Here is a 27,665-nt window from a genome sequence, read left to right on the forward strand (position 1 = left end):
AGAATCCTGTATTTTTTTTTGTAGCTTGAATCTTGTCTCAGTCTTCGGAGCCTCTTGCAATGGGTCCGTCCATGCCAAAGACTCTGTTTGAACCTGCTCTGTTCAGCATGGTCCGCGACCTACCACTGGTGGCTGTGTAGGGCGCACCCCGGTGCAGGCCTCTTCAGGATCTTCACCATGTTCCAGTCTCATCTTCTCCACACCTCATCTAGAGCCTGCTTAGAGCCCAGTGTGGTTCACGACCAGCCCCGTGGGTAGGCTGTGTAGGGCGCGCTGCTTTGCAGCCTTAACCTAGTACTTGATCTTGCTCCTGTATACTTTTGCCTGCAGTACTTTGTAGGGATGTGAATCATTTTTTGACGATTTAAAATATCGTCCGATATATTTTAAATCGTCAAAAATCGTTAGAGCCGCGATACAATAACAATTCCCCCGATTTATCGTCAAAAAATCGTAAATCGGGGGAAGGGGGAGGGGAAGGGGGAGGGCGGGAAAACCGGCACACTAAAACAACCCTAAAACCCACCCCGACCCTTTAAAATAAATCCCCCACCCTCCCGAACCCCCCCAAAATGCCTTAAATTACCTGGGGTCCAGAGGAAGGTGTCCATAATTTCTGGACTCAGGGCTTTTATTTGGCAAGAGTGTTCTTGGGAGATGCTGCATACTGGGTGCCCTTTTGTCTAAGGGTCCCGGTGTGATCTTTTACTCTCGAACCTCCGGTACTTGTAGAAATGGCGCCGGCGCTACCTTTGGTTTTTCCGTACGGAAAAACGATTCGCGGCAGGAGATCGCTCCCGGACCCCCAATGGACCCCCAGGACTTTTGGCCAGCTTGGGGGGGCCTCCTGACCCCCACAAGACTTGCCAAAAGTCCAGCAGGGGTCCGGAACGACCTCCTGCAGTCGAATCGTGTTGTCTACGGCCGGCGCCATTTTGCACCGCCATTTTGCGCAAAATGGCGCCGGCGCCCCAAGCTGGCCAAAAGTCCCTGGGGGTCAATCGGGGGTCCGGGAGCGATCTCCTGCCGTGAATCGTTTTTCCGTATGGAAAAACGATTCGCATGCAGGAAGTCGTTCCCGGACCCCCGCTGGACTTTTGGCAAGTGTTGTGGGGGTCAGGAGGCCCCCCCAAGCTGGCCAAAAGTTCCTGGGGGTCCAGCGGGGGTCCGGGAACGATCTTCTACGCTCCTGACCTCAGGGGACAAAAAACAAAATGGCGCCGGCGCTACCTTTGACCTGTCATATGACAAGGCAAAGGTAGCGCCGGCGCCATTTCTACAAGCACTGGAGGTCCGAGAGTAAAAGATCACACCGGGACCCTTCCTCTGGACCCCAGGTAATTTAAGGCATTTTGGGGGGGGTTCGGGAGGGTGGGGGATTTATTTTAAAGGGTCGGGGTGGGTTTTAGGGTTGTTTTAGTGTGCCGGTTTTCCCGCCCTCCCCCCCACTGGACCCCAGGTAATTTAAGGCATTTGGGGGGGGGTTCGGGAGGGTGGGGGATTTATTTTAAAGGGTCGGGGTGGGTTTTAGGGATGTTTTAGTGTGCCGGTTTTCGATTTACACGATTTTCACGATATTTAAAAAACCCAAACGGCGACGAACCAATTCCCTCCCCCTCCCCCTCCCAGCCGAAATCGATCGTTAAGACGATCGATCACACGATTCACATCTCTAGTACTTTGCTCCTGAACCTTCATCCAAAAGTCTTTGCCTGAGTCTTCGCCTCTGTCTTCATCCAAGAGTCTTCACCTCTGTCTTCGTCCAAGAGTTTTCTATGTTCCAAGGCTTCCGTCTGCCCTCGTCCTCTGTCCGGCTTGCCACCTATTGCCGTTTCCCAGCGGCAGGTCCGAAAGGGCTTGGAACGGTCGGAGGACTGTTCATTGACCAACATTGCATTGCTGGTCTTCTTGGGGCGTGCAGGTCCGGAAGAGGGTCAGACGTTCTTTCTCCTTGTCTCCGCTCCAGCCTTCTTCTGTTCCTTGTCTGCCTGTGTTTGCTTCAGCTCACCTCTCGCTGCACTCTCGGGGCTCCTCCCTGAGTGGCGTGGCAATCCAAGGGCTCACATCTCCCGTCAGAAGCGACCGCGCCTCCACGCTCACAACAGTATCCGAAGGCCATGAGCTCGGTGAGCTGTGCCTGTGATGAGCTCCAGTTTTTTGGACATTTTTTGGCCTTGATTTTTGCCTGGAAAAATTTTACTTCAGTTACTGGATTTTTTTCACCTTGCTTTTGCCCAGAGAATTTTTTCACCTTAGTTCCTGGACATTTAATACTATCTTTAATCAATTTTTTTTTTTGCTCCATGTTTTTTCTCTACAGTTGTCTCGTTCCCATGACCTGCAGGAGGCGCCTGCAACCAGATCATCTCAGAGTTCAATTCTTCCTGTAACTTCCACGACCAGCAGGAAGCGCCTGCCACTGTTCCAGAGTTCATCTCCGTTTTTCCCAATATGATTTGGTCCAGCTCCCTGGGTTCCATACGACCTGCAGGAGGTGCCTGCACCCTAGACCTGTCTTCATCTTCTTGCTTCTGACTTTGCTCCTGCTTGCATTGTCCGAGTGCTTGCTATGGAGCCATTTTCAACCAGAAGTTTCTCTCCATGCCCGCAAGTGAGACTCCAGCTTTGGATTACTTGTCGGTTTTTTGCAGACGTCACCTTCCTGAGTTTCACTTTTTTACTTCATCTCAGCGAATCACCTTGAATCCACAATTTGATCCAGCTTCTATTCCATGCAAATGGATCCTACCCAGGATTAGGGATGTGCAGAGCAAAATTTTATGTTCATATTTTTTATGTCCGAAAGGGGGTCCCACTTGCGGCCAATATGGACATAAAAAAAATCCAATGAGTTGGGTATATGTACATATGTGCAAAAAAAAAATTTAAACCCCCTCACCCTCCTTAATCCCCCCCCCAGACTTACCACAACTCCCTGGTGATCGAGCGAGGAGTGAGGACGTCATTTCTGCAATCCTTGGCGAGAAGCATGTGACGTCGGTGGCACGTCGAGTGACGCGGCGTCTCGTGATTCCCGGCTCGTTCGCGCCGGACGGCTCGTTCGGCCCAAAAAGAACTTTTGGCCAGCTTGGGGGGGTCCCCCCCAAGCTGGCCAAAGTCCGGCGCGAACTTGCCGGGAATCACGTGACGTCGGCGTCACGTGATTCCCAGCTCGTTCGCGCCGGACGGCTCGTTCGGCCCAAAAAGAACTTTTGGCCAGCTTGGGGGGGCCTCCTGACCCCCCCAAGCTGGCCAAAAGTTCTTTTTGGGCCGAACGAGCCGTCCGGCGCGAACGAGCCGGGAATCACGTGACGCCAGCGTCACTCGACGTGCCGCCGACGTCACATGCTTCTCGCCAAGGATTGCAGAAATGGCGTCCTCACTCCTCGCTCCATCACCAGGGAGTTGTGGTAAGTCGGGGGGGGGGATTAAGGAGGGTGAGGGGGTTTATATTTTTATTTTGGCTCAACAATCGCGATTTCCCACATATCGAATATATCTATGTTCGATATGTGGGAAATCCGATCGTTTATGTCGAATCAATTTTTTAAGTAAAAAAAAAATATGAGTTGCGTTTTACTAATGCGGTCAATCCGAATGCACACCCCTACCCAGGATCACCATCAAGAGCTATCCTGCACCCAGAGCTCACCACCATGGGTCCTCTAGTGTCCATCACGCTGCATTCCAAGCCACCAGTATCCGGATTGGAAGATCCTTATTCCCTGCCATCTGCTCTGCTGTACAGCCTCGCTGCCAAGCTAAGGTCTGCATTACTATCTTCCAGTGGTTCAGTATACCTGCACTGCCGTGCTGTTCATCTCCCTGAAGAGACCTTGTCTTCTTTGAGACCACATGGTGAGTCAACCTTACTTCCTTGGATCCAGGGGAACCCATGCGGTTATCTTCAGTTCATCACTCCAGGAAGCCTTCCATGCAACCCGATAAAGTTACTGAGTATTCTCCAACTCCAATGTCTTCTACTAGTGACTCACTTCTGCCAGGATGCTCTCCATCGGCCCCATTTGACCATCCATGTTTGGAGATTCTTTGTGTACCAATGAAATTCTTTGCTGTCTTCGAGCCTGTCTCTTGAAGTTCTGTCTGTCATGAGTGGCTCCTTGACCTAGTCCTAAGGGAACTTCATCTTCATAGTCATCGAAGCAATCCTCTTCAGCAAATAGTCTCTTGCATAAGTGCCACGACGACACCTACTGACCATCAAGTCTGAGTACAACTTCACCACTTTGTGAGTGCCTGAAGTATTCATGGATTCCCAAGATGTAACACTCTCGTACCAAAATGTAAAGATATTTCTCACCTAGCCATGCAAGCTTGGAAGCAGCAATCCTGAGCTTCTTCAGTGTCTGCTGCCTGCCTAGCCTCGGACGTCCCTTCAGACTCCTGCCTTCCGCAGACCCCACCTAAGTCCAAGCGGCTCGGAACCTCCAAGGGCTCCTCCCGGGGGGATCTCGGGTCTCCAGTGGTGAAGATTATGTGGGTCTCCTGGTTCCAATTTCCTGCTCGACTCATGTCCTCTGGAACTCTCGTCGTACACAAGTCCCCAGGTGACCGCTCCTAAGTCCAAGCAGCTCGGATCCTCAAGGGTTCCTCCCGGGGGGATCTCGGGCTTCCAATGATGAAGATCCTGTGGGTCTTCCAGCTATGACATCCGCTGAGGTCCCTCCCTCAGTACTGACTTCCCCATCTTCTTTAGACAAACATTGCCTCCAGGATCAACTCTCCATCATCTGAACTATGTGCATCGGACTTCCATTCGAGTCCTCCTGACACCACTGCTATCCAAAAGCAGTTGGACATAGTAAGTTTGTTTACTTACTCCCCTGGAGTTCCATCGTCACAGCTATAGAATCCAGCTTGAAGTCTGATCTGTCTTTTCCTTGCTACCACCGTGAAGATGATGCTTGTCTACTTGCCACACTTGCTCTGACTACCTTGAACCAAGAACTGGTCCTTATTCCAAGTTACTGCTCATCTATGCCTTCTGTTTATCCTAGACCTCCGGTTCTTGATCTATTGATGAGATGCAAGTCTGCTGTCCTGCAATCCTGTACCCCTGCTTGTTTTATGTCTTCAGTGTCTCGTGTACGTCTTGCCTGGATCTTCGACATTCTTCACCATGTCTTCAGCTACAGTTTTACCATCGATTCAGTTCCTCGCCAAGTACATCCAACTTCTGTAATTGGACCCTTGATCGTTTCTTGACTATATGGAGTGTTCCTCCACCCTTCCAAGTTGTTAAGAGGCTTCGTGAGGGGGTCTTTAAGGAGGGGGTTCTGCTATGATTCCTGCCCACGGAGCTACTCTCTGTGAGCAGGCCTCTCACCTTGCTTCGGAAGCTGCTGAAGCTTGGCTGCCGACGCCTCTTCAAGCGGCAGGGAAGTCGCGAACTCTACTTCTCTTTGCGGCCTAGCAAGGCTGCTGCTGCCGAAGCGCTGACACCGCAAGACCACCAATGCAGCCTAGTGCTGCTGCTGCCGACGCCCATACTGGGAACCTTGCGGCAGGTCGCTGCCTATGCCTCCTCCATGTGGCCTGGAGGCCGTGCTGTCACGGTCCAGACCACCTCACACAGAGCCGCCACTCATGGCAGGGAGCCGCGAGTAAGCCTCTCTGAGCGGCAGGGAAAAGCCGCTGCCACTTCGACATCATCCCGCGGCCTGGAGGCTGCTCCAAAGCCTGCCTGCTCCATCTGCTTCTGCGCGGAAGAGCGCCGCTGTCCAGGGTCCTGCTTCTCTTCAGGGCCTCTTCCTAGGTGCAAGCAAGTGCCTCTTCAAGTTATTTAAAGGGCCCACGGCCAGATATGCCCCGGGCCCCACCTGATGACAGTTTCCTGCTTCAGCCCTATAAAGGGCCCTGCCTGCCTTCATTCAGGGCCTTCATTACGGGTTCCACAGTCGTCTATGTCCTCCTCTTTGGTCCAGTTCCTCTGTGGTCTTCTCCTGCGTTGACAGCTTCATCTTCATGTTCCTGATGTCCTTCGTCCGTGCCTCTAGATGTCTTCGTGTTCCTGTTGTCCTTCGTCCGTGCCTCCAGATGTCTCCATGTTCCTCATGTCCTTCGTCTGAACCTCCTGATGTCCGATGTTCCTTTCTAATACCCTTGTCTTCGCCTCTGCCTCCATGCCTTGGTTCCTTGATGTCCACTTTCCCGGTGTGCCGTTGTCATGGTCCTTGACCAGCCCATGGGCGGGTCTGTGTAGGGCGCCTCATGGTACAAGGCCATCTTCACCTCCGCAGTGCAAACCTCCGGAAGACTTCTGCTTGTCTCTTGAGTCTTGAAACCCGAGTTGTCTGAGAATCCTATATTTGTATTTGTAGCTTGAATCTTGTCTGTCTTCGGAGCCCCTTGCATTGTGTCCGCACATGTCAAAGACTCTGTTTGAACTTGCTCTGTTCAGCGTGGTCCGCAACCAGCCACTGGCAGCTGTGTAGGGTGCACCCCGGTGCAAGCCTCTTCAGAATCTTTGCCATGTTCCAGTCTCATCTTCTCCACACCTCGCTAGAGCCTGCATCGAGCCCAGCGTGGTCCTCGACCAGCCCCGCTTGTGGGCTGTGTAGGGCGTGCTGCATCGCAGCGTCAACCGAGTACTTGATCTTGCTCCTGTATACTTTTGCCTGCAGTACCTTGCTCCTGAACCTTCATCCAAAAGACCTTGCCTGAGTCTTCACCTATGTCTTCGTCCAAGAGTCTTCGCCTCTGTCTTCGCCCAAGAGTCTTCCATGTTCGAAGGCCTCCGTCTGCCCTTGTCTTCTGTCCGGCCTGCCACCTATTGCCGTTTCCCATCAGAATGTCCGAAAGGGCTTGGAAAGGTCGGAGGGATGTTCATTGACCAACATTACGTTGCTGGTCTTCTTGGGGCGTGCAGGTCCGGAGGAGGGTCAGACCTTCTTTCTCCTTGTCTCCGCTCCAGCCTTCTTCTGTTCCTTGTCTGCCTGTGCTTGCATCAGCTTACCTCTTGCTGCGCTCTCGGGGCTCCTCCCTGAGTGGCGTGGTGATCCAAGGGCTTGCATCTCCTGTCAGAAGTGACCGCGCTTCCGTGCTCGCAACACTTTCTTCCGCTTTACTTTTTGATTTCTTGATTACTTTCTTCATCTACCTCAGTTCCACCAGTTATTCTTCCTTGTGATCCTCCCTTTTGCATCCTTTATATTTCTTAAACACTGTTCTTTTAGCTTTTATTTTATCAGCCACCTCCTTTGAGAACCACATAGGTTTCATTTTTCTCTTGCTTTTCTTTACTTTTCTAACATATAGATTAGTTGCCTTGGTAATTGCTCATAAGAACATAAGAATATGCCATACTGGGTCAGACCCAAGGGTCCATCAAGCCCAGCATCCTGTTTCCAACAGTGGCCAATCCAGGCCATAAGAACCTGGCAAGTGCCCCAAAACTAAGTCTATCCTATGTTAACATTGCTAATGGCAGTGGCTATTCTCTAGGTGAACTTAATAGCAGGTAATGGACTTCTCCTCCAAGAACTTATCCAATCCTTTTTTAAACACGGCCTCATGCTAACTTCATGGGGTGCCCCCTAGTTTTTCTATTATCCGAAAGAGTAAATAATCGATTCACATCTACCCGTTCTAGAGCTCTCATAATTTTAGACATCTCTATCATATCCCACCTCAGCCGTCTCTTCTCCAAGTCTGTAGTTTCCCGGATCGCCCCTGGAGCCCTTTTTAAATATTGGGGTTACATTTGCTATCCTCCAGTCTTCAGGTACAATGGATGATTTTAATGATAGGTTACAAATTTTTACTAATAGGTCTGAATTTTCATTTTTTAGTTCCTTCAGAACTCTGGGGTGTATACCATCCGGTCCAGGTGATTTACTACTCTTCAGTTTGCCAATCAGGCCTATCACATCTTCTAGGTTCACCGTGATTTGATTCAGTCCATCTGAATCATTACCCATGAAAACCTTCTCCATTACGGGTACCTCCCCAACATCCTCTTCAGTAAACACCGAAGCAAAGAAATCATTTAATCTTTCCGTGATGGCCTTATCTTCTCTAAGTGCCCCTTTAACCCCTCGATCATCTAACGGTCCAACTGACTCCCTCACAGGCTTTCTGTGTTACAGCTATGGCTGCTGTGCAACCACCTCACCACCAGGGGTCCTTCTAGAGCAGGCTCTCCTGATGGGCCCAGTCCATCTTCCTTGTTCACTCTATGTTCTGGAATTTCCTTTATAACACTGCCTGGCAGTTCCCTCGGTGCTTCGGCATCGAGCTCGCCTGGGCTCCCTGCTCTAGCCTACCTTGCCTTGCACTGTGTGTGGCCTTCTACCCTGCTTTGCCTTGCCTTGCGCTGTGTGTGGCCTTCGGGCCTTCTACCCTGCTTTGCCTTGCGCTGTGTGTGGCCTTCGGGCCTTCTACCCTGCTTTGCCTTGCCTTGCACTGTATGTGGTCTTCGGGCTCCTAGCCCTGCCGTATGTGTGTGGCCTTCAGGCCTCTGCCCTGCTGTGTGTGTGTGGTCCTCGGGCCCTCTGCCCTGCCATGTGTGTGTGGCCTTCGGGCCCTCTGCCCTGCCGTGTGAGTGAGGCCTTCGGGTCCACTGTCCTACTATGTGCGTGTGTGGCCTTCGGGCCTGCTGCCCTGCCGTATGTGTGGCCTACGGGCCCTCTGCCCTGCCGTGTGTGTGTGGTCCTCAGGCCCTCTGCCCTGCCGTGTGTGTATGGCCTTCGGGCCCTCTGCCCTGCCATGTGAGTGAAGCCTTCGGGTCCGCTGTCCTACTGTGTGCGTGTGTGTGGCCTTTGGGCCTTCTACCCTGCTTTGCCTTGCCTTGCGCTGTGTGTGGCCTTCTGGCCTTCTACCCTGCTTTGCCTTGCCTTGCGCTATGTGTGGCCTTCGGGCCTTCTACCCTACTTTGCCTTGTCTTGCGCTGTGTGCGGCCTTCGGGCTCTCTGCCTTGCCGTGTGTGTGTGTGTGTGGCCTTCGGGCTCCCAGCCCTGCCGTATGTGTGTGGCCTTCGGGCCCTCTGCCCAGTATGTGTGTGGCCTTCGGGCCCTCTGCCTCTGCCGTGTGAGTGAGGCCTTCTGGTCCGCTGTCCTACTGTGTGCGTCGGTGGCCTTCGGGCCTTCTGTCCTGCCGTATGTGTGTGGCCTTCAGGCTCTCTGCCTTACTACTAGGTACCTTGACCCAGCCTGGACTCTGCCTACTGCCTGCCCTGACCCAGCCTGGACTCTGACACTGTTGCCTGCCACCTGCTCTGACCCAGCCTGGACTCTGACACTGTTGCCTGCCGTCTGCTCTGTCCCAGCCTGGAATTTGACACTGCTTCCAGCCTTACTCTGTTCCACTGTCACCATCATCAGAGACTTTCCAGCCATCCCTAACTCTCTCTACCTGGAGTCACTCCAGAAGGTGGTGTTCACAACACCAGAACACAGCCCGAGCGTAACTTTCTGCTTCGGATGTATTTAAAAAAGTTTTTACTGTGAGTTTTTGCCTCTACAGCCAACTTCTTTTCAATTTCTCTCTTAGCCTGTCTTATCAATGTCTTACATTTAACTTGCCAATGTTTATGCTTTATCCTATTTTCTTCTGTTGGTTCCTTCTTCCAATTTTTGAATGAAGATCTTTTGGCTAAAATAGCTTCTTTCACCTCCCCTTTTAACCATGCCGGTAATCGTTTTGCCTTCTTTCCACCTTTCTTAATGTGTGGAATACATCTAGACTGTGCTTCTAGAATGGTATTTTTTAACAATGACCACGCCTCTTGGACATTTTTTACTTTTGTAGCTGCTCCTTTCAGTTTTTTTCTAACAATTTTTTCTCATTTTATCAAAGTTTCCCTTTTGAAAGTTTAGCACGAGAGCCTTGGATTTGCACACTGTTCCTCTTCCAGTCATTAAATCAAATTTGATCATATTATGATCACTATTACCAAGCGGCCCCACCACCGTTACCTCTCTCACCAAGTCCTGTGCTCCACTGAGAATTAGATCTAAAATTGCTCCCTCTCTCATACGTACCTGAACCAATTGCTCCATAAAGCTATCATTTATTCCATCTAGGAACGTTATCTCTCTAGCTTGTCCCGATGATACATTTACCCAGTCAATATTGGGGTAATTGAAGTCTCCCATTATTACTGCACTACCAATTTGGTTAGCTTCCCTAATTTCTCTTAGCATTTCACTGTCCGTCTCACCATCTTGACCAGGTGGACGGTAGTATACCCCTATCACTATAGTCTTCCCCGACACACAAGGGATTTCTACCCATAAAGATTCAGTTTTGTATTTAGTCTCATGCAGGATGTTTATCCTGTTGGACTCTATGCCATCCCGGACATAAAGCGCTACACCTCCTCCCGGGTGCTCCTCTCTATCATTACGATATAATTTGTACCCCGGTATAGCACTGTCCCATTGGTTAACCTCTTTCCACCATGTCTCTGAGATGCCAATTAAGTCTATTTATTTATTTATTTTAAACTTTTCTATACCGACATTCATGTGCAAAAGAACATATCAGATCGGTTTACAGAGAAACTGGAAACAGCATTAAACGAATGCATTACATCGAACAAGGGATACTAAAACTGGTATCAAAGGATTACAAATAAGAAATAAGCATAATTAAGGATATAAGAACATACTTTAAGGGTATAAACAAGAATTAAATAACAAAACGCAAGATATGACAAGAATTAAAATACCAAATAACAAGAAATTGCAGATGAATTTAAGTAAGTCTCCATGTCAGGATCCGTAGATCAGAGAACGAAAACGGAGATTTGAACTGGATATGGATGTGTCTATAAAGGATGAATCGATTGAGGATTAAGTAAAGGCTTGGCTGAAGAGCCAGGTTTTGAGTCTTATTTTGAAGGTAGTTATGCATTGTTCTAGTCGGAGGTCCGTTGGAAGGGCATTCCATTGCGGGGGACCGACTGTAGAAAGGGCTCGGTTTCTGAGAGAGGATTTGGCCGGAGGGGTGTAGAGTGTGTTGCTGTAAGCGTATCTAACAGGTCTTGGGGGGTTATGGAAGCGAAGTAGGATGCTAAGATCGAGGGGAGTGACATTATGCATGGCTTTGTGTATAACCATGAGGACTTTGTACAGAATTCTAAATTTGACAGGGATCCAATGAAGGCTCTGTAAGATAGGTGTTATGTGTTCTTTTTTATTGGTTTTGGTCAAGATCCTGGCTGTGGCATTCTGCAACATCTGCAGGGGTTTGATGGAGGTGGCTGGGAGCCCAAGAAGAAGGGAGTTGCAATAGTCGATTTTTGAAAAGATGGTGGATTGGAGAACTGTACGGAAATCTTGAAAATGGAGGAGGGGTCTCAGCCTTTTTAATACTTGCAATTTGAAAAAGCAATCCTTTGTAGTGTTATTGATGAATTTCTTAAGGTTCAGCTGGCCGTCTAAGATGACACCAAGGTTTCTCACTTGGGAAGAGAAGGATGTTTGTCTGGTGAGGTAGTTGTTAGCAGTTGAGGAGTAGTTGTCCAGGGAAATGAAGAGTAGTTCTGTCTTATTGGTGTTAAGTATTAAGTTGAGGCTTGTGAGAAGGAGGTTGATGGATTGGAAGCAAGTGTTCCAGAAGCTTAGTGTTTTGGGAAGAGAATCCTTAATCGGGATGAGTATTTGAACGTCATCTGCGTATATGTAGTGCTTTAAATTAAGATTTGATAGTAGCTGACAGAGAGGGAGGAGGTAAATGTTGAAGAGGGTAGGGGATAGAGAGGAGCCTTGAGGGACTCCCAATGTTGAACTGACAGGGTGGGATTCTTTGTTGTTGATTCTGACTTTGTAGGATCTGTTACTGAGAAATGATTTGAACCAACTGAGCGCGGTGCCTTTGATGCCGATGTCTGCTAGCCGATCGACTAGTATTGCGTGGTTCACCGTATCAAATGCGGCTGATAAATCTAGGAGTACAAGAAGACAAGGTTGTTTTTTTTCCAGACTTAGGATAATGGTGTCTGAGAGTGAGGTTAAGAGGGCTTCTGTGTTTAGAGCTTTTCGAAACCGAACTGAGCAGGAGCTAGGATTTTGTTCTCATCCAGATATTCTGAGAGTTGTCTATTGACAATTTTTTCCAATAGTTTGGAGATGAATGGAAGGTTCGCAATAGGGCAAAAGTTGGCTGGATTGGAGGGTGACAGGTTCGGTTTTTTCAGTAGCGGTTTGAGGATTGCCAGTTTTAGGGCATCTGGAACTAGGGAGCAGTTAATGATCTCCGCTATCGACTTAGCGATGGTTTTTGGGATGTTGCTGAGTAAGTTTGAGGGAATCTGGTCCGATGGGTGAGAAGCAGGTTTGAGTTTCTTGAGTAAGGTTTCAATTTCTAGAGAACCTTTTCCGTAGGAAAAAAATCAGCAGAACCAGGGGTCACGATTTGAAGCTCCAGGGAGGAAGATTCAGAACCAATGTCAGGAAGTATTTCTTCACGGAGAGGGTGGTAGATGCCTGGAATGCCCTTCCGGAGGAAGTAGTGAAGACCAGAACTGTGAAGGACTTCAAAGGGGCGTGGGATAAACACTGTGGATCCATAAAGTCAAGAGGCCGTCAATGAAGAGTGGGTGGCTCGCCAGAATGACGGCTACTGCCTGGAGATAATACCCTTATTCAATAAACATACACATGGTTACTGTGACTCCAACATCGCTCTAAGCTTCAACAGCAAGAGGAAATGTGGAAAAAAGGATTTGCACTCACAAAGCGGGGAGTAGCTGGCTTGTTACGGCGGTTACTACCCCAAACCAAATAAGCCTGATACTTCACTTTCAATGCATATCCAGCATAGCTCTCTGCTTCAACGGCAGGGGAGAAGAAAAACTAATACTTCACGCATATCCAGCAAAGCTCTCTGCTTCAACGGCAGGGGAGAAGAAAAACTGATACTTCACGCATATCCAGCATAGCTCTCTGCTTCAACGGCAGGGGAGAAGAAAAACTGATACTTCACGCATATCCAGCATAGCTCTCTGCTTCAACGGCAGGGGAGAAGAAAAACTGATACTTCACGCATATCCAGCATAGCTCTCTGCTTCAACGGCAGGGGAGAAGAAAAACTGATACTTCACGCATATCCAGCATAGCTCCCTGCTTCAACGGCAGGGGAGAAATAAAACTAATAGTTCACGCATATCCAGCATAGTTCTCTGCTTCAACGGCAGGGGAGAAGAAAAACAACCAATAAGGGCTGAATAACATAGTCTGGGTAAAACAAATAAGCATGGGTGTAGCTTGCTTATTGCTGCGGTTACTACCCGTACTACACCTAACTAATCAAGCTTGATATTTCACTCGGATGCAGCTCCATCACTGCTCTCTACATTAATGGCGGGGGTGGAAGGGAAATAGAACCAAAGAGCTAAGAGAAACAGATAAGTATGAGAAAAAAATGTGTGAAGCTTGCTGGGCAGACTGGATGGGCCATTTGGTCTTCTTCTGCCATCATTTCTATGTTTCTATGTTTCTATGTTAAGAAGAGGTGGGCTCGAAAGTGTCGAAGCTAGTGTTTTGTTGTAGTGAAGCCGAAAAAGAAGGCGGAGGCTGTCCTTTGTTGGAGCATAGTGGGGATAGGAGGTTGGTGATTTTTTATGTCATCATTCACTGCTATACATTCTAATTCTCCCATCTTACTTCTTAGACTTCTGGCATTAGCATACAGACATTTCAAAGTTTGTTTTTTGTTTGTATTTTCATTCTGCTTTTTAATTGATAGGGATAAGTTAGAATTTTTTAGCTCAGGTGAGTTTTTAGTTACAGGCACTTGGACTACTTTTCTAATTATTGGAACCACACTGTTGGGATGCCCTAATTCTAATGCATCATTAGTATCCTTTGAAGATACCTCTCTCCTAACCATGCGCTGCTGAGCGACTGTCGGCTTTCCCCTTTGTTCTAGTTTAAAATACAAACAAACAGTCTAACTTCAGTTAGTCAGCCAGAGTGACTCACTGCTCTCTTGATTAACAAATGTTGGTCTCTATTCAAACCCAATCACACTACCTCAACACCTTTCCAAGGTGGGTAACTGAGCTGAACTATTCAACTTTTTACTTAGGTAGACACTGTTCCTAGCTTATTTCTAGCTTCTGGCTACTTTTTGGGGTTGTTGGTTTTTTTGTGGGGGGGTTTTTCAATACAAACACTCAGTTTGTTTTAAATACAAACACTCAGTTCTGCAGACAAAATAAACACACTACCTACTGCTTACTAGCTACCTTATTGACTGACTATTTAAAAATACAAACAGTCTAACACTACCTACTGCTTACTAGCTACCTTACTAGCTACCTTATTGACTGACTATTTAAAAATGCAAACAGTCTAACTTGTTATTCACTGCCTTTCTGACTATTAAAGGCACAAACACACAAACACACTAAATAATATTCCCAAATAGTTAACTTTGCCCTAATACTTTAAAAAAAGACAATGTCCAAAGCAAAAACTTACTGATTCCTTTCAGCCACCAGCAAGTTGATCCTCTCCTCTCAGTGTTCCCACTGAGAGGGAGAGTAAGTTAAAACCAGCAAGAGTAGATATGAAATCTGTTCTAATTCCCAGCGTAGCCTCTATAAAGTATACCACTCACACAGATTAAATTAGTCAATGGAACTTTAAATTCTCATCTGCAAGAGCAAACACTGCCTCAATGTGCAGCTTTTCTGTTAGTCCTCTGCTTCAGCATCGGATGGAAGAAACTGGGAAATAGGGAAAACCAATCAGTCTTGCCAAGGTCAATGCAAATGTATTTAGTGCACTAAGCAAACCTTTGGCCATGCACTCCCCTCACCCAATTTACCTATTGGTGTCAAGTCTGGCACAGCACTCCCTCTTACCTGTGGCAGTGGCTTCAGCACAGTGTTCCCTTCTTTGACATTATTGGCTCTGGAACAACACATCTATGGGCCTTGTCCTGGAAGGATTGTACTGCCCCTAAAATGTTGGCACTCAAGGCAACAGCCTAGTTTTCCTAATGAAAGTCTCTGAGTCTTTCCTAATGAAAGGCTCTGAGTCTTGCTTCTGAATCACTGCCTCAGCACAATGACATTTTGCCACAGAAAAATCTGATTAAAGCTGTCCATCTGATATCCTAACTTGCAAGCAACCAGCAATTAATGAGCTCTACTCCTTCTCCCTGGCTTTCTCAGCCCATTGCTCCTAAATCTCTCCTAAATGAGAAAATCTTAGTGATTAGCTCCATTTCTGCAGCACTGAATCCTCATCAGCTTTCTGTTCCCACCACAGCACAGTTCTGTTGTCTGGAAGTCCCAGGAAGAATTCATAAGAACATAAGATATGCCATACTGGGTCAGACCAAGGGTCCATCAAACCCAGTATCCTGTCTCCAACAGTGGCCAATCCAAGTCACAAGTACCTAGCAAGTAAGAACATAAGAAATTGCCATGCTGGGTCAGACCAAGGGTCCATCAAGCCCAGCATCCTGTTTCCAACAGAGGCCAAAACCAGGCCACAAGAACCTGGCAATTACCCAAACATTAAATAAATCTCAAGCTACTATTGCTTATTAATTAATAGTTTATGGATTTTTCCTCTAGGAACTTATCCAAACCTTTTTTAAACCCAGTTACACTAACTGCCATAACCACATCCTCTGGCAATGAATTCCAGAGGTTTCATGACTTCTGCTCCATTCCAGGAGAAAAACAGCACAACAGTGCTTTTACTGAGACACTTCAAACCAGCTGTGTCTCGTCTCCAGAGGAAACACAATCCACCTTATCTCCTTCAGGATGGACCCAGTCCTGCTGGTCCATTTCTGGAAGAGCCTGTGGCTCCAGCCTTGCCTCAGAGGGAGCCTGCAACTCCAACCTTCCCTCCCAAGAATTTCAGTTCTCAAACTGACCGCACACCCACTGGGAAGCACTGTTTCAGATGCCAAGCACTAGGAAGAAGGCGCAGTTCCAGATGTCCAGCACCCACAAGGAGGCACTGTTCCAGATACCAAATGCCAGGGAGGAGGTGTTGGCCCAGATACTCAGTGTCCACAGGGAAGTACTGCTTCAGACACCAAGGCCCAGAGGAAGGTGCTACTACAGATGCCAAGCACCCAGAGGAAGGCGCTGCTCCACATGCCGAGCACCCAGAAGGATGCGCTTATCCAGACGCTGAGTACCCAGAAGGAGGTGCTATGCTAGATGCGTATAGGGAAAAATAACCCATGCTATAATTACACAATGTTGGGTTCCATATTAGGTGCTACAACCGAAGAAAGCAATATAGGTGTCATAGTGGATAACACATTGAAATCGTCGGTTCAGTGTGCTGCGGCAGTCAAAAAAGCAAACAGAATGTTGGGAATTATTAGAAAGGGAATGGTGAATAAAACGGAAAATGTCATAATGCCTCTGTATTGCTCCATGGTGAGACCGCACCTTGAATACTGTGTACAATTCTGGTCGCCGCATCTCAAAAAAGATATAATTGCGATGGAGAAGGTACAGAGAAGGGCTACCAAAATAAGGGGAATGGAACAGCTCCCCTATGAGGAAAGACTAAAGTGGTTAGGACTTTTCAGCTTGGAGAAGAGACGACTGAGGGGGGATATGATAGAGATGTTTAAAATCATGAGAGGTCTAGAACGGGTAGATGTGAATCGGTTATTTACTCTTTTGGATAGTAGAAAAACTAGGGGGCACTCCATGAAGTTAGCATGGGGCACATTTAAAACTAATCGGAGAAAGTTCTTTTTTACTCAACGCACAATTAAACTCTGGAATTTGTTGCCAGAGGATGTAGTTAGTGCAGTTAGTATAGTTGTGTTTAAAAAAGGATTGGATAAGTTCTTGGAGGAGAAGTCCATTACCTCTATTAAGTTCACTTAGAGAATAGCCACCTCCATTAGCAATGGTAACATGGAATAGACTTAGTTTTTGGGTACTTGCCAGGTTCTTATGGCCTGGATTGGCCACTGTTGGAAACAGGATGCTGGGCTTGATGGACCCTTGGTCTGACCCAGTATGGCATTTTCTTATGTTCTTATGTTCTTATGTTCTTATGCCAAGAGCCCAGAGGCAGTTGCTTTTCTAGACAATGAGTGCCTAGAGGGAGGCACTGTTCTAGATGCCCTGCCTCAGAGAGATCCTTAGTCATCCAATGCCTGAGTGTCACCAAGAAGATGCTAGCTTGGTTACCCAGACCTTGGATAACTCTGAGCCAGTGGTCCAGCTGTTGAGTAACTCTGAGTCAGCAGTCCAGTCCTCATGTAATCCTGAGCCAATGGTTCGGATATCCAGATACCCTGAGACAGCAGCTAAGACACCAAGACATCCTGCACCAAGAGGCCAGTTCCAATGAGACAGCCTATGCTTGAGGCCCAGTTCCAGTAAAATGACCAGTGTCAGAGATCCAGCTTCAGCGAGATGCCAAATCTGCAGTCCAACCTTATGGAGAGCCTGAGTACTCAGCCCTATCCAGGAGAAGCTCCAAACCTTCCACCCAGTCTCAAAGGAATCCATAACCCACTCTCCAGTCTCCTAGTGATACCACTATGCCCACCCAGTGCCAAAGAAATTTTGTTCCAGCCCTGCAGCTGACCAGAAACCTTAAGTCTCAGCATCAGTACCCGGGAGTTTCTGGGTATATGCTTCTAGGCAAAAGAAACCTTGATTTAGTACGTCCGTGTTTCAAGAAACCTGATTCTGCACCTTAAGGCCAATAAAGCGCTGGTCTAAGACCATGGCTCCAGAAAGACTCTGAGTTCAGAACACTGTTTCAGAGAGATTCCAGCATAGCACCCCTGTGCTCAACACCTTTGGTTTCCAGGAAAATCTGGACTCCTCTGACTACAAGTCAACGCAATCAAGTACCTGCTGGCCATAACCCCCAGTGCAAATGGAACCCAGGAGGAGGTTATTTTAAAGAGGGGTTAATGTCACAGTTTCCCCTGTTTCACAGGCTCTCCTTGCCCTGGTTCAAACTGTTGTGCAGCCTACTCTGTACTAGGGTCCTCAGGTGAGACTCACTGCCAAGCTCCTCCTTGTTGCTCACAGCTTACCTAAGCTCCAGCCCCATATAAAGAGACCCTGTACCATGCATTGGGTGGGGCACCATCTCATCCCATCCCTTGCCTCAGGCAGCAGATTCCCTTGAGCTGCCCCTGGCCTGAGTAGATCAGATTTAAAGTAGGGATAGGGTGTCCACAGCAGCAGTAAATCTTTTCTTCCATTTTTGGACAAGATTTTCAGCTGGGGTGGGTTGACAATTTCTTTGATTCTGTCACTGGTGTGATTAGCTATTTTCCTACAAGAATGCTTTGGCTCAGGGAGTTGGTATGTTTTTTCCACGGATAAAAGCATCGTCCTGACCAGGTAATCTTCTGGCCGGGAGACAGGGACTATAGATATTTTATTACAGTCTAAGGTGGTGCTAGTATTTATTTAGAATAGATGATCAGGTCTAGATAGTGATCTCCCTCATGAGTAGGGATCTTTACTAATTGAGAAAGCACCAGATCCTCTATATTTCCCTGGAAAGTGGAGGCCCATCTTTTATTGGGGTTGCTGCATGGAAATTGAAGTCTTCTAAGTAGCTTGTGGGTTGAGGTAGCAAGTTCACATAATCAATTGGAGAGGTGGGTAACTGAATCTGGATAACTACCAAGTGGGCAATAGATAAAAGCAAATTTAAGTGTAGCATCTCCTTAAAATTTCAAAATAAGATAGTCTCACTAGTCCAATTGTTTGGTTTTGATCAGATTCAGAGCCAGGAATTCATGGAAGATGGCTGCTATGCCTTCTCCCCAACCCATTTATTATGGTTTTTAGTGATATGGTTTGTAGTTCTTCAGCAAGTTCCCCAAGCCACTCCCAAGGCACCACATACGATGATAGCAGTGGGATATCTGCATTAAGCATTAAGCCCCTACATAGGCAAAGACTCACAAAACAAAGGAAAATTAAATTAAATGTTTTTGTTTTTTTCCTAGGGCCTAGGAGCGAATTGATGGCAGGCGATTTAGGAAGCCACGGTAGCTTAGAAAATCTAGGCCTAAGTTTGTACCGGAGACAATGGAGGGTAAAGTGACTTGCCCAAGGTCACAAGGAGCGACAGCAGGACTTGAACCCTGGTCTCCTGGTTCATAGCCTACTGCTCTAACCACTTGGTTTAGGCTACTCCTCCACTTGACATCATTATAAAGTATAGAAACATGATCTTAATGAACTGCTACTTCACAACATGCATTTATGTTATGCAGTATATGTTATAGAAAGAACTGGCTATATTATATCAGTTATAAGCTATTTTAAACATCTTCAAGTAATGGCTTTCCAGCTATTCTTTAAAGTTGAAGCATTTTCTCTCATAGAACAACCATGTAATATGCAGAAGAACATCTACTTAAAAGTTGTGTCCCCCTTAAAGATAAGAGTATAGCTTAAATTCAATGGTTAGGGTTCACAGCAAATATTTTAATGTATATTCTTCAAATATTTAAATGGAATGTGAAACCATTGTAGATTTAGTAGAATTTATATTCAATTCTGAATGCTGCCAAATACTTTCTAATCTGGAATATCAATGACATATTTTTGTGTGTTTTTTGATGCCTGCATATAGAGAGATACCTTCTTTTCATTAGCACTGTCTGAGAAATAGACTAAACAACCCATATTATTTTATAGTACTGGCAATTTGAAAGCAATAAATCTCACAATGTGATTTATTTTTGCCTCTATGAAAAAAATGTCATCCAGAACTGCTATAATTCTTGTTTAAATATGATTTCAGATATTGATGAATGCAGCATTAACAATGGTAGCTGTGACTATGGTTGTACTAATACAATGGGAACCTATGAATGTGTGTGTCCAACTGGAAAGAGACTTCATTTTAATAAAAAGGACTGTGTTGGTAAGTGGATATCTGTTCTTTCATGTTTAGCATTTCAAATGCATGGTAGCTTGAGTTAGGAAATAAAAGATTAACCACATCTCTGGATCCAAATTATAAACTTAGGAGTAGATATTCAAAAATATCTAGTTAAGTAAGTTATCCGGATAAGACTTATCTGGCTAACTTACAAAGGATATTCAGCAGCCTGGCTATGCTTCTAAACATTCTCATAAAAATCACTAGTTAGTCAAATAAGCCTTATCCAGCTAACTGTAGACCTGTCTAACTTATGCAGATAAGTTTGAATATTGCTATTTATCTGGCTAACCCCTAGATTCATCAAAATACTATAATAACACCTGCAGTAAGAAAAGGGGGCATGTTTATGGTAAGTTTACAATTACACAACACGCGCTAACATAGCATTTCGCATAGGTAGTGTATCGCAGGGTGCAGTAAACTACCTACTAACTTTTCTATAACAGGGTACCATCAAGCTAGGGCAAGATAACATAGTATGAATCTCATCTTTGTGAGACTTTCCTCACTTCAAATGACATCAAATCTTCACCTCAGTATACTGTGCTGTTCATATTAGGGATGTGAATCGTTTTCCATATCGTCTTAACGATAGAAATCGTGTGGCAGGGCAAGAAAATCGTCTTAGGCACGATTTTTTAGTTAAAAAATCGTTAAAAATCGTTTTTTCCGATTAGTGCGCACTAACTCGAGTTAGTGCGCACTAACGGGAGTTAGTGCGCACTAACTGGGAGTTAGTGCGCACTAACTGAAAATGATACAATTTGACACTTTTCAGGTCAGTTAAGGTCAGTTTAGGAATGAATATGTATTCCTATTGGCTGCCTTCTTATTTATTCATGTTACCAAGTTTCCTACTGACAGTATATGGGGGATGGGAAATGGAAACAGTTGGTAGCTTGACAAAACAAGTAATGTGATCAGTCAATGTGACTAGAACTTGTGCCCTAACCCTGATACCAGGGGTATTGTGATCTTCCTGCACACAGTGCCCTATCCCTATTAATACCAGGAGTGTTGTGATCTTCCTGCACACAGTGCCCTATCCCTAATACCAGGGGTGTTGTGATCTTCCTGCACACAGTGCCCTATTCCTGATACTGGGGGTGTTGTGATCTTCCTGCACACAGTGCCCTATTCCTGATACCGGGGGTGTTGTGATCTTCTTGCACACATCCCGATATCAGGGATAGGGCACTGCATGCAGGAAGATCACAACACTCCTGGTATTAATAGGGATAGGGCACTGCATGCAGGAAGATCACAACACTCCTGGTATTAATAGGGATAGGGCACTGCATGCAGGAAGATCACAACACCCCTGGTATCAGGGATAGGGCACTGTGTGCAGGAAGATCACAATACCCCGGAGGAGTGAGGGTCAGGCAGCTCCCCCCTGTCTGTGAAGCCAGCCTCTCACTAGTAATGCAGGGAGGGAGCTGTCTCAGACTTCACCATCCTCCCCCCCCCCCCCTTACCCACACACCATTCACTAGCTGGGACATGGGGGAAGTCAGGAGTGAGGGTCAGGCAGCTCCCCCCTGTCTGTGAAGCCAGCCTCTCACTAGTAATGCAGGGAGGGAGCTGTCTCAGACTTCACCATCCACCCCCCCCCCTCACCCACACACCATTCACTAGCTGGGACATGGGGGAAGTCAGGAGTGAGGGACAGGCAGCTCCCCCCTGTCTGTGAAGCCAGCCTCTCACTAGTAATGCAGGGAGGGAGCTGTCTCAGACTTCACCATCCTCCCCCCCCCCCTCACCCACACACCATTCACTAGCTGGGACATGGGGGAAGTCAGGAGTGAGGGTCAGGCAGCTCCCCCCTGTCTGTGAAGCCAGCCTCTCACTAGTAATGCAGGGAGGGAGCTGTCTCAGACTTCACCATCCTCCCACCCCCCCTCACCCACACACCATTCACTAGCTGGGACATGGGGGAAGTCAGGAGTGAGGGTCAGGCAGCTCCCCCCTGTCTGTGAAGCCAGCCTCTCACTAGTAATGCAGGGAGGGAGCTGTCTCAGACTTCACCATCCTCCCCCCCCCCTCACCCACACACCATTCACGAGCTGGGACATGGGGGAAGTCAGGAGTGAGGGTCAGGCAGCTCCCCCCTGTCTGTGAAGCCAGCCTCTCACTAGTAATGCAGGGAGGGAGCTGTCTCAGACTTCACCATCCACCCCCCCCCCCCTCACCCACACACCATTCACTAGCTGGGACATGGGGGAAGTCAGGAGTGAGGGTCAGGCAGCTCCCCCCTGTCTGTGAAGCCAGCCTCTCACTAGTAATGCAGGGAGGGAGCTGTCTCAGACTTCACCATCCTCCCCCCCCCTCACCCACACACCATTCACTAGCTGGGACATGGGGGAAGTCAGGAGTGAGGGTCAGGCAGCTCCCCCCTGTCTGTGAAGCCAGCCTCTCACTAGTAATGCAGGGAGGGAGCTGTCTCAGACTTCACCATCCTCCCCCCCCCCCCTCACCCACACACCATTCACTAGCTGGGACATGGGGGAAGTCAGGAGTGAGGGTCAGGCAGCTCCCCCCTGTCTGTGAAGCCAGCCTCTCACTAGTAATGCAGGGAGGGAGCTGTCTCAGACTGGTATCAGGGTTAGGGCACTGTGTGCAGGAAGATCACAACACTCCTGGTATTAATAGGGATAGGGCACTGTAAGAGATGACTGTAGTAGATTGAATAAAGATCTGATGTTTCTGCTCTCCTCACACCAAACAAAAACAACACACAAGCAGAGAAGCCCTTCTTACAAAGCTGAGCTAGTGAGTTAAGTAGGAGGAAAAGTAAACATACTGGTGCCAGTGTGGCTACTTAAAAAATACACTTACCAACAATCAATTACATATATTTGAACTGTGTACAGTTCCAGCCAGGACCACCTTTCTAAAATGCACAGTGATTGGCAAATTCAACATGCACTAGCATTTCAGGTGCCTGCTAACAAAAATAATAAACAAACAAGTTCTAGTCACGTGAGTGCTGATCATTACATTACTTTTTTTGTCAAGCTTCCAACTGTTTCCATTTCACATCCCCCCAACCATATTGGTAACATCAATAGATAAGAGCACAGCCAGCCAATAGGAATACATACATACATATTCATTCCTAAGTGACCTTTACTGACCTGGGAAGTGTGAACACTTTGTTTCATTTTCTGTTGGTGTTCGTTAGTTTCCAGTTCCATTTCCCATCCCCCCAACCATCACCTCAGTGGTAACCTTGGTAACATCAATAGATAAGAGGGCAGCCAGCCAATAGGAACACATATTCATTCCTAACTGACCTTCAGTGACCTGGAAAGTGTTTATTTGTATCATTTTCAGTTAGTGCGCACTAAATCGAGTTAGTGCGCACTAACGGGGAGTTAGTGCGCACTAACTCGAGTTAGTGCGCACTAACACGATTTAACGATTTTTAACGATAAATCGTTAGAATTTCTATTGTATCGTGTTCTATAACGATTTAAGACGATATAAACATTATCGGACGATAATTTTAATCGTTGAAAAACGATTCACATCCCTAGTTCATATGTCTCACTCTGCATCTAAAACTGACCCTCAAACCCTAATCAACCATCAACATCTCACCTTGAGCTAGTAGCTGGCCCTCCTATAGTGATATAAATAGTTGAATACTGTGAAGGCCTCTTCATAGGCATTCTCCCCCGCCACCCCCGCCCCCCCCCCAAGCCCCGAAATGCAATTTGTAAAATGTATTGCAAATTGCGTTATAGCTGTTTCGGACATATCACACAGCTCAACGCCAGGAAAAATGGTATAGTTATTTCTGGCGTTAAAACCTTGGTGCAATATTGCCCCTCATTTTAATTAATCCCACCCAAACCCCTCCCCAATCCCACCCCTTCTAAAAAAATTGCATTTGTGCCGTGCAGTAACACAATTATCGCATGCATAAGAACATAAGAAAATACCATACTGGGTCAGACCAAGGGTCCATCAAGCCCAGCATCCTGTTTCCAACAGTGGCCAATCCAGGCCATAAGAACCTGGCAAGTACCCAAAAACTAAGTCTATTCCATGTTACCATTGCTAATGGCAGTGGCTATTCTCTAAGTGAACTTAATAGCAGGTAATGGACTTCTCATCCAAGAACTTATCCAATCCTTTTTTAAACACAGCTATACTAACTGCACTAACCACATCCTCTGGCAACAAATTCCAGAGTTTAATTGTGCGTTGAGTAAAAAAGTACTTTCTCCGATTAATTTTAAATGTGCCCCATGCTAACTTCATGGAGTGCCCCCTAGTTTTTCTATTATCTGAAAGAGTAAATAATCGATTCACATCTACCCGTTCTAGAGCTCTCATAATTTTAGACATCTCTATCATATCCCACCTCAGCCGTCTCTTCTCCAAGCTGAAAAGTCCTAACCTCTTTAGTCTTTCCTCATAGGGGAGCTGTTCCATTCCCCTTATCATTTTGGTAGCTCTTCTCTGTACCTTCTCCATCGCAATTATATCTTTTTTGAGATGCGGCGACCAGAATTGTACAAAGTATTCAAGGTGCGGTCTCACCATGGAGCGATACAGAGGCATTATGATATTTTCCGTTTTATTCACCATTCCCTTTCTAATAATTCCCAGCATTCTGTTTGCTTTTTGACTGCCGCAGCACACTGAACCGACGATTTCAATGTGTTATCCACTATGACGCCTAGATCTCTTTCTTGGGTTGTAGAACCTAATATGGAACCCAACATTGTGTAATTATAGCATGGGTTATTTTTCCCTATATGCATCACCTTGCACTTATCCACATTAAATTTCATCTGCCATTTGGATGCCCAATTTTCCAGTCTCACAAGGTCTTCCTGCAATTTATCACAATCTGCTTGTGATTTAACTACTCTGAACAATTTTGTGTCATCTGCAAATTTGATTATCTCACTTGTTGTATTTCTTTCCAGATCATTTATAAATATATTGAAAAGTAAGGCTCCCAAAACAGATCCCTGAGGCACTCCACTGCCGACTCCCTTCCACTGAGAAAATTGTCCATTTAATCCTACTCTCTGTTTCCTGTCTTTTAGCTAGTTTGTAATCCACGAAAGGACATCGCCACCTATCCCATGACTTTTTACTTTTCCTAGAAGCCTCTCATGAGGAACTTTGTCAAACGCCTTCTGAAAATCCAAGTATACTACATCTACCGGTTCACCTTTATCCACATGTTTATTAACTCTTTCAAAAAAGTGAAGCAGATTTGTGAGGCAAGACTTGCCTTAGGTAAAGCCATGCTGACTTTGTTCCATTAAACCATGTCTTTCTATATGTTCTCTGATTTTGATGTTTAGAACACTTTCCACTATTTTTCCTGGCACTGAAGTCAGGCTAACTGGTCTGTAGTTTCCCGGATCACCCCTGGAGCCCTTTTTAAATATTGGGGTTACATTTGCTATCATCCAGTCTTCAGGTACAATGGATGATTTTAATGATAGGTTACAAATTTTTACTAATAGGTATGAAATTTCATTTTTTAGTTCCTTCAGAACTCTGGGGTGTTTACCATCCGGTCCAGGTGATTTACTACTCTTCAGTTTGTCAATCAGGCCTACCACATCTTCTAGGTTCACCGTGATTTGATTCAGTCCATCTGAATCATTACCCATGAAAACCTTCTCCATTACGGGTACCTCCCCAACATCCTCTTCAGTAAAGACCGAAGCAAAGAAATCATTTAATCTTTCCGCAATGGCCTTATCTTCTCTAAGTGCCCCTTTAACCCCTCGATCATCTAACGGTCCAACTGACTCCCTCACAGGCTTTCTGCTTCGGATATATTTAAAAAAAGTTTTTACTGTGAGTTTTTGCCTCTACAGCCAACTTCTTTTCAAATTCTCTCTTAGCCTGTCTTATCAATGTCTTACATTTAACTTGCCAACGTTTATGCTTTATCCTATTTTCTTCTGTTGGTTCCTTCTTCCAATTTTTGAATGAAGATCTTTTGGCTAAAATAGCTTCTTTCACCTCCCCTTTTAACCATGCCGGTAATCGTTTTGCCTTCTTTCCACCTTTCTTAATGTGTGGAATACATCTAGACTGTGCTTCTAGAATGGTATTTTTTTAAACAATGACCACGCCTCTTGGACATTTTTTACTTTTGTAGCTGCTCCTTTCAGTTTTTTTCTAACAATTTTTCTCATTTTTTCAAAGTTTCCCTTTTGAAAGTTTAGCACGAGAGCCTTGGATTTGCACACTGTTCCTCTTCCAGTCATTAAATCAAATTTGATCATATTATGATCACTATTGCCAAGCGGCCCCACCACCGTTACCTCTCTCACCAAGTCCTGTGCTCCACTGAGAATTAGATCTAAAATTGCTCCCTCTCTCGTCGGTTCCTGAACCAATTGCTCCATAAAGCTATCATTTATTCCATCCAGGAATGTTATCTCTCTAGCGTGTCCCAATGATACACTTACCCAGTCAATATTGGGGAAATTGAAGTCTCCCATTATTACTGCACTACCATTTTGGTTAGCTTCCCTAATTTCTCTTACCATTTCACTGTCCGTCTCAACATCTTGACCAGGTGGATGGTAGTATACCCCTATCACTATAGTCTTCCCCGACAGACAAGGGATTTCTACCCATAAAGATTCAATTTTGTATCTAGTCTCATGCAGGATGTTTATCCTGTTGGACTCTATGCCATCACGGACATAAAGTGCCACACCTCCTCCCGGGTGCTCCTCTCTGTCATTGCGATATAATTTGTACCCCGGTATAGCACTGTCCCATTGGTTATCATCTTTCCACCATGTCTCTGAGATGCCAATTAAGGGCCTCATTTTCAAAGCACTTTACCGCGTGCGATAAATTCGCGAATCGCGTTAACAGCTGTTAACGCGATTCGCGAATGCAAATTAGTCATTTGGTATTCAGGGGGCGGAGTTGGGGCGGAGCATATGTAAAGCGGGAACCTGTGTATCGTGTGCGGCGAAACAACCGCAGTGGTAGCGCGGCTGCTATCGCGGATGTTAACTACAACTCCAACCCTCGCGTTATGGACTGCGCTACGGGCCAGAAAAGGATTATCGCCATCCACGGTAGGTCCGGACAGCCTGTTGGGGGGGGAGAGAGAGAGAGAGAGAGAGAGAGAGAGAGAGAGAGAGAGAGAGAGAGAGAGAGAGAGAGAGAGAGAGAGGAGAGAGAGAGAGAGAGAGAGAGAGAGAGAGAGAGAGAGAGAGCGCCTTACTATAGTGCCTATGCCCTACATAGGTATTTTAACCCCTATAGGAGGGCCACCTACTAACTCGGGGTGGGGATTAGGTATGAGCGTCGGGGGTTGGGGGCCACTTTCGCATTCCACATGAGACCTACGGACTGAACAGTGGTCTCTAGTGCAGATTTGCTGGCCGTCGGAGTGAGGACGCTCACTCCAAGCGGAGATTTGGCCAACATTCTCTCCACCTAGCATGTTGTTGCACAGGTAGAGTGTCCATCAAGCTAGGTAGAGAGAACATTGCCCAAACCACTTCTTGGAGTGAGCGTCCTCACTCCGACAGCCAGAAAATCTGCACTAGAGACCACTGTTCTGTCCGTAGGTCTCATGTGGAATGCGAAAGTGGCCCCCAACCCCCGACGCTCATACCTAATCCCCACCCCGAGTTAGTAGGTGGCCCTCCTATAGGGGTTAAAATACCTATGTAGGGCATAGGCACTATAGTAAGTCTCTCTCTCTCTCTCTCTCTCTCTCTCTCTCTCTCTCTCTCTCTCTCTCTCTCTCTCTCTCTCTCTCTC

General features: G+C 46.5%; 1 protein-coding gene across 1 annotated transcript in view; it reads left to right on the forward strand.

Moving 5' to 3' along the window:
* The window catches only part of SCUBE1 (signal peptide, CUB domain and EGF like domain containing 1), a 1,434,630-nt gene that overhangs the window by 930,598 nt on the left and 476,367 nt on the right, over nucleotides 1-27,665 (forward strand). The window contains exon 11 of the mRNA XM_029600135.1: nucleotides 19,746-19,868. Coding sequence (XP_029455995.1) covers nucleotides 19,746-19,868 — 123 coding nt within the window. The remainder of the gene's footprint in view (nucleotides 1-19,745; nucleotides 19,869-27,665) is intronic.

This window comes from Rhinatrema bivittatum, chromosome 4 (assembly GCF_901001135.1).
Source record: "Rhinatrema bivittatum chromosome 4, aRhiBiv1.1, whole genome shotgun sequence".
NCBI lineage: Eukaryota > Metazoa > Chordata > Amphibia > Gymnophiona > Rhinatrematidae > Rhinatrema > Rhinatrema bivittatum.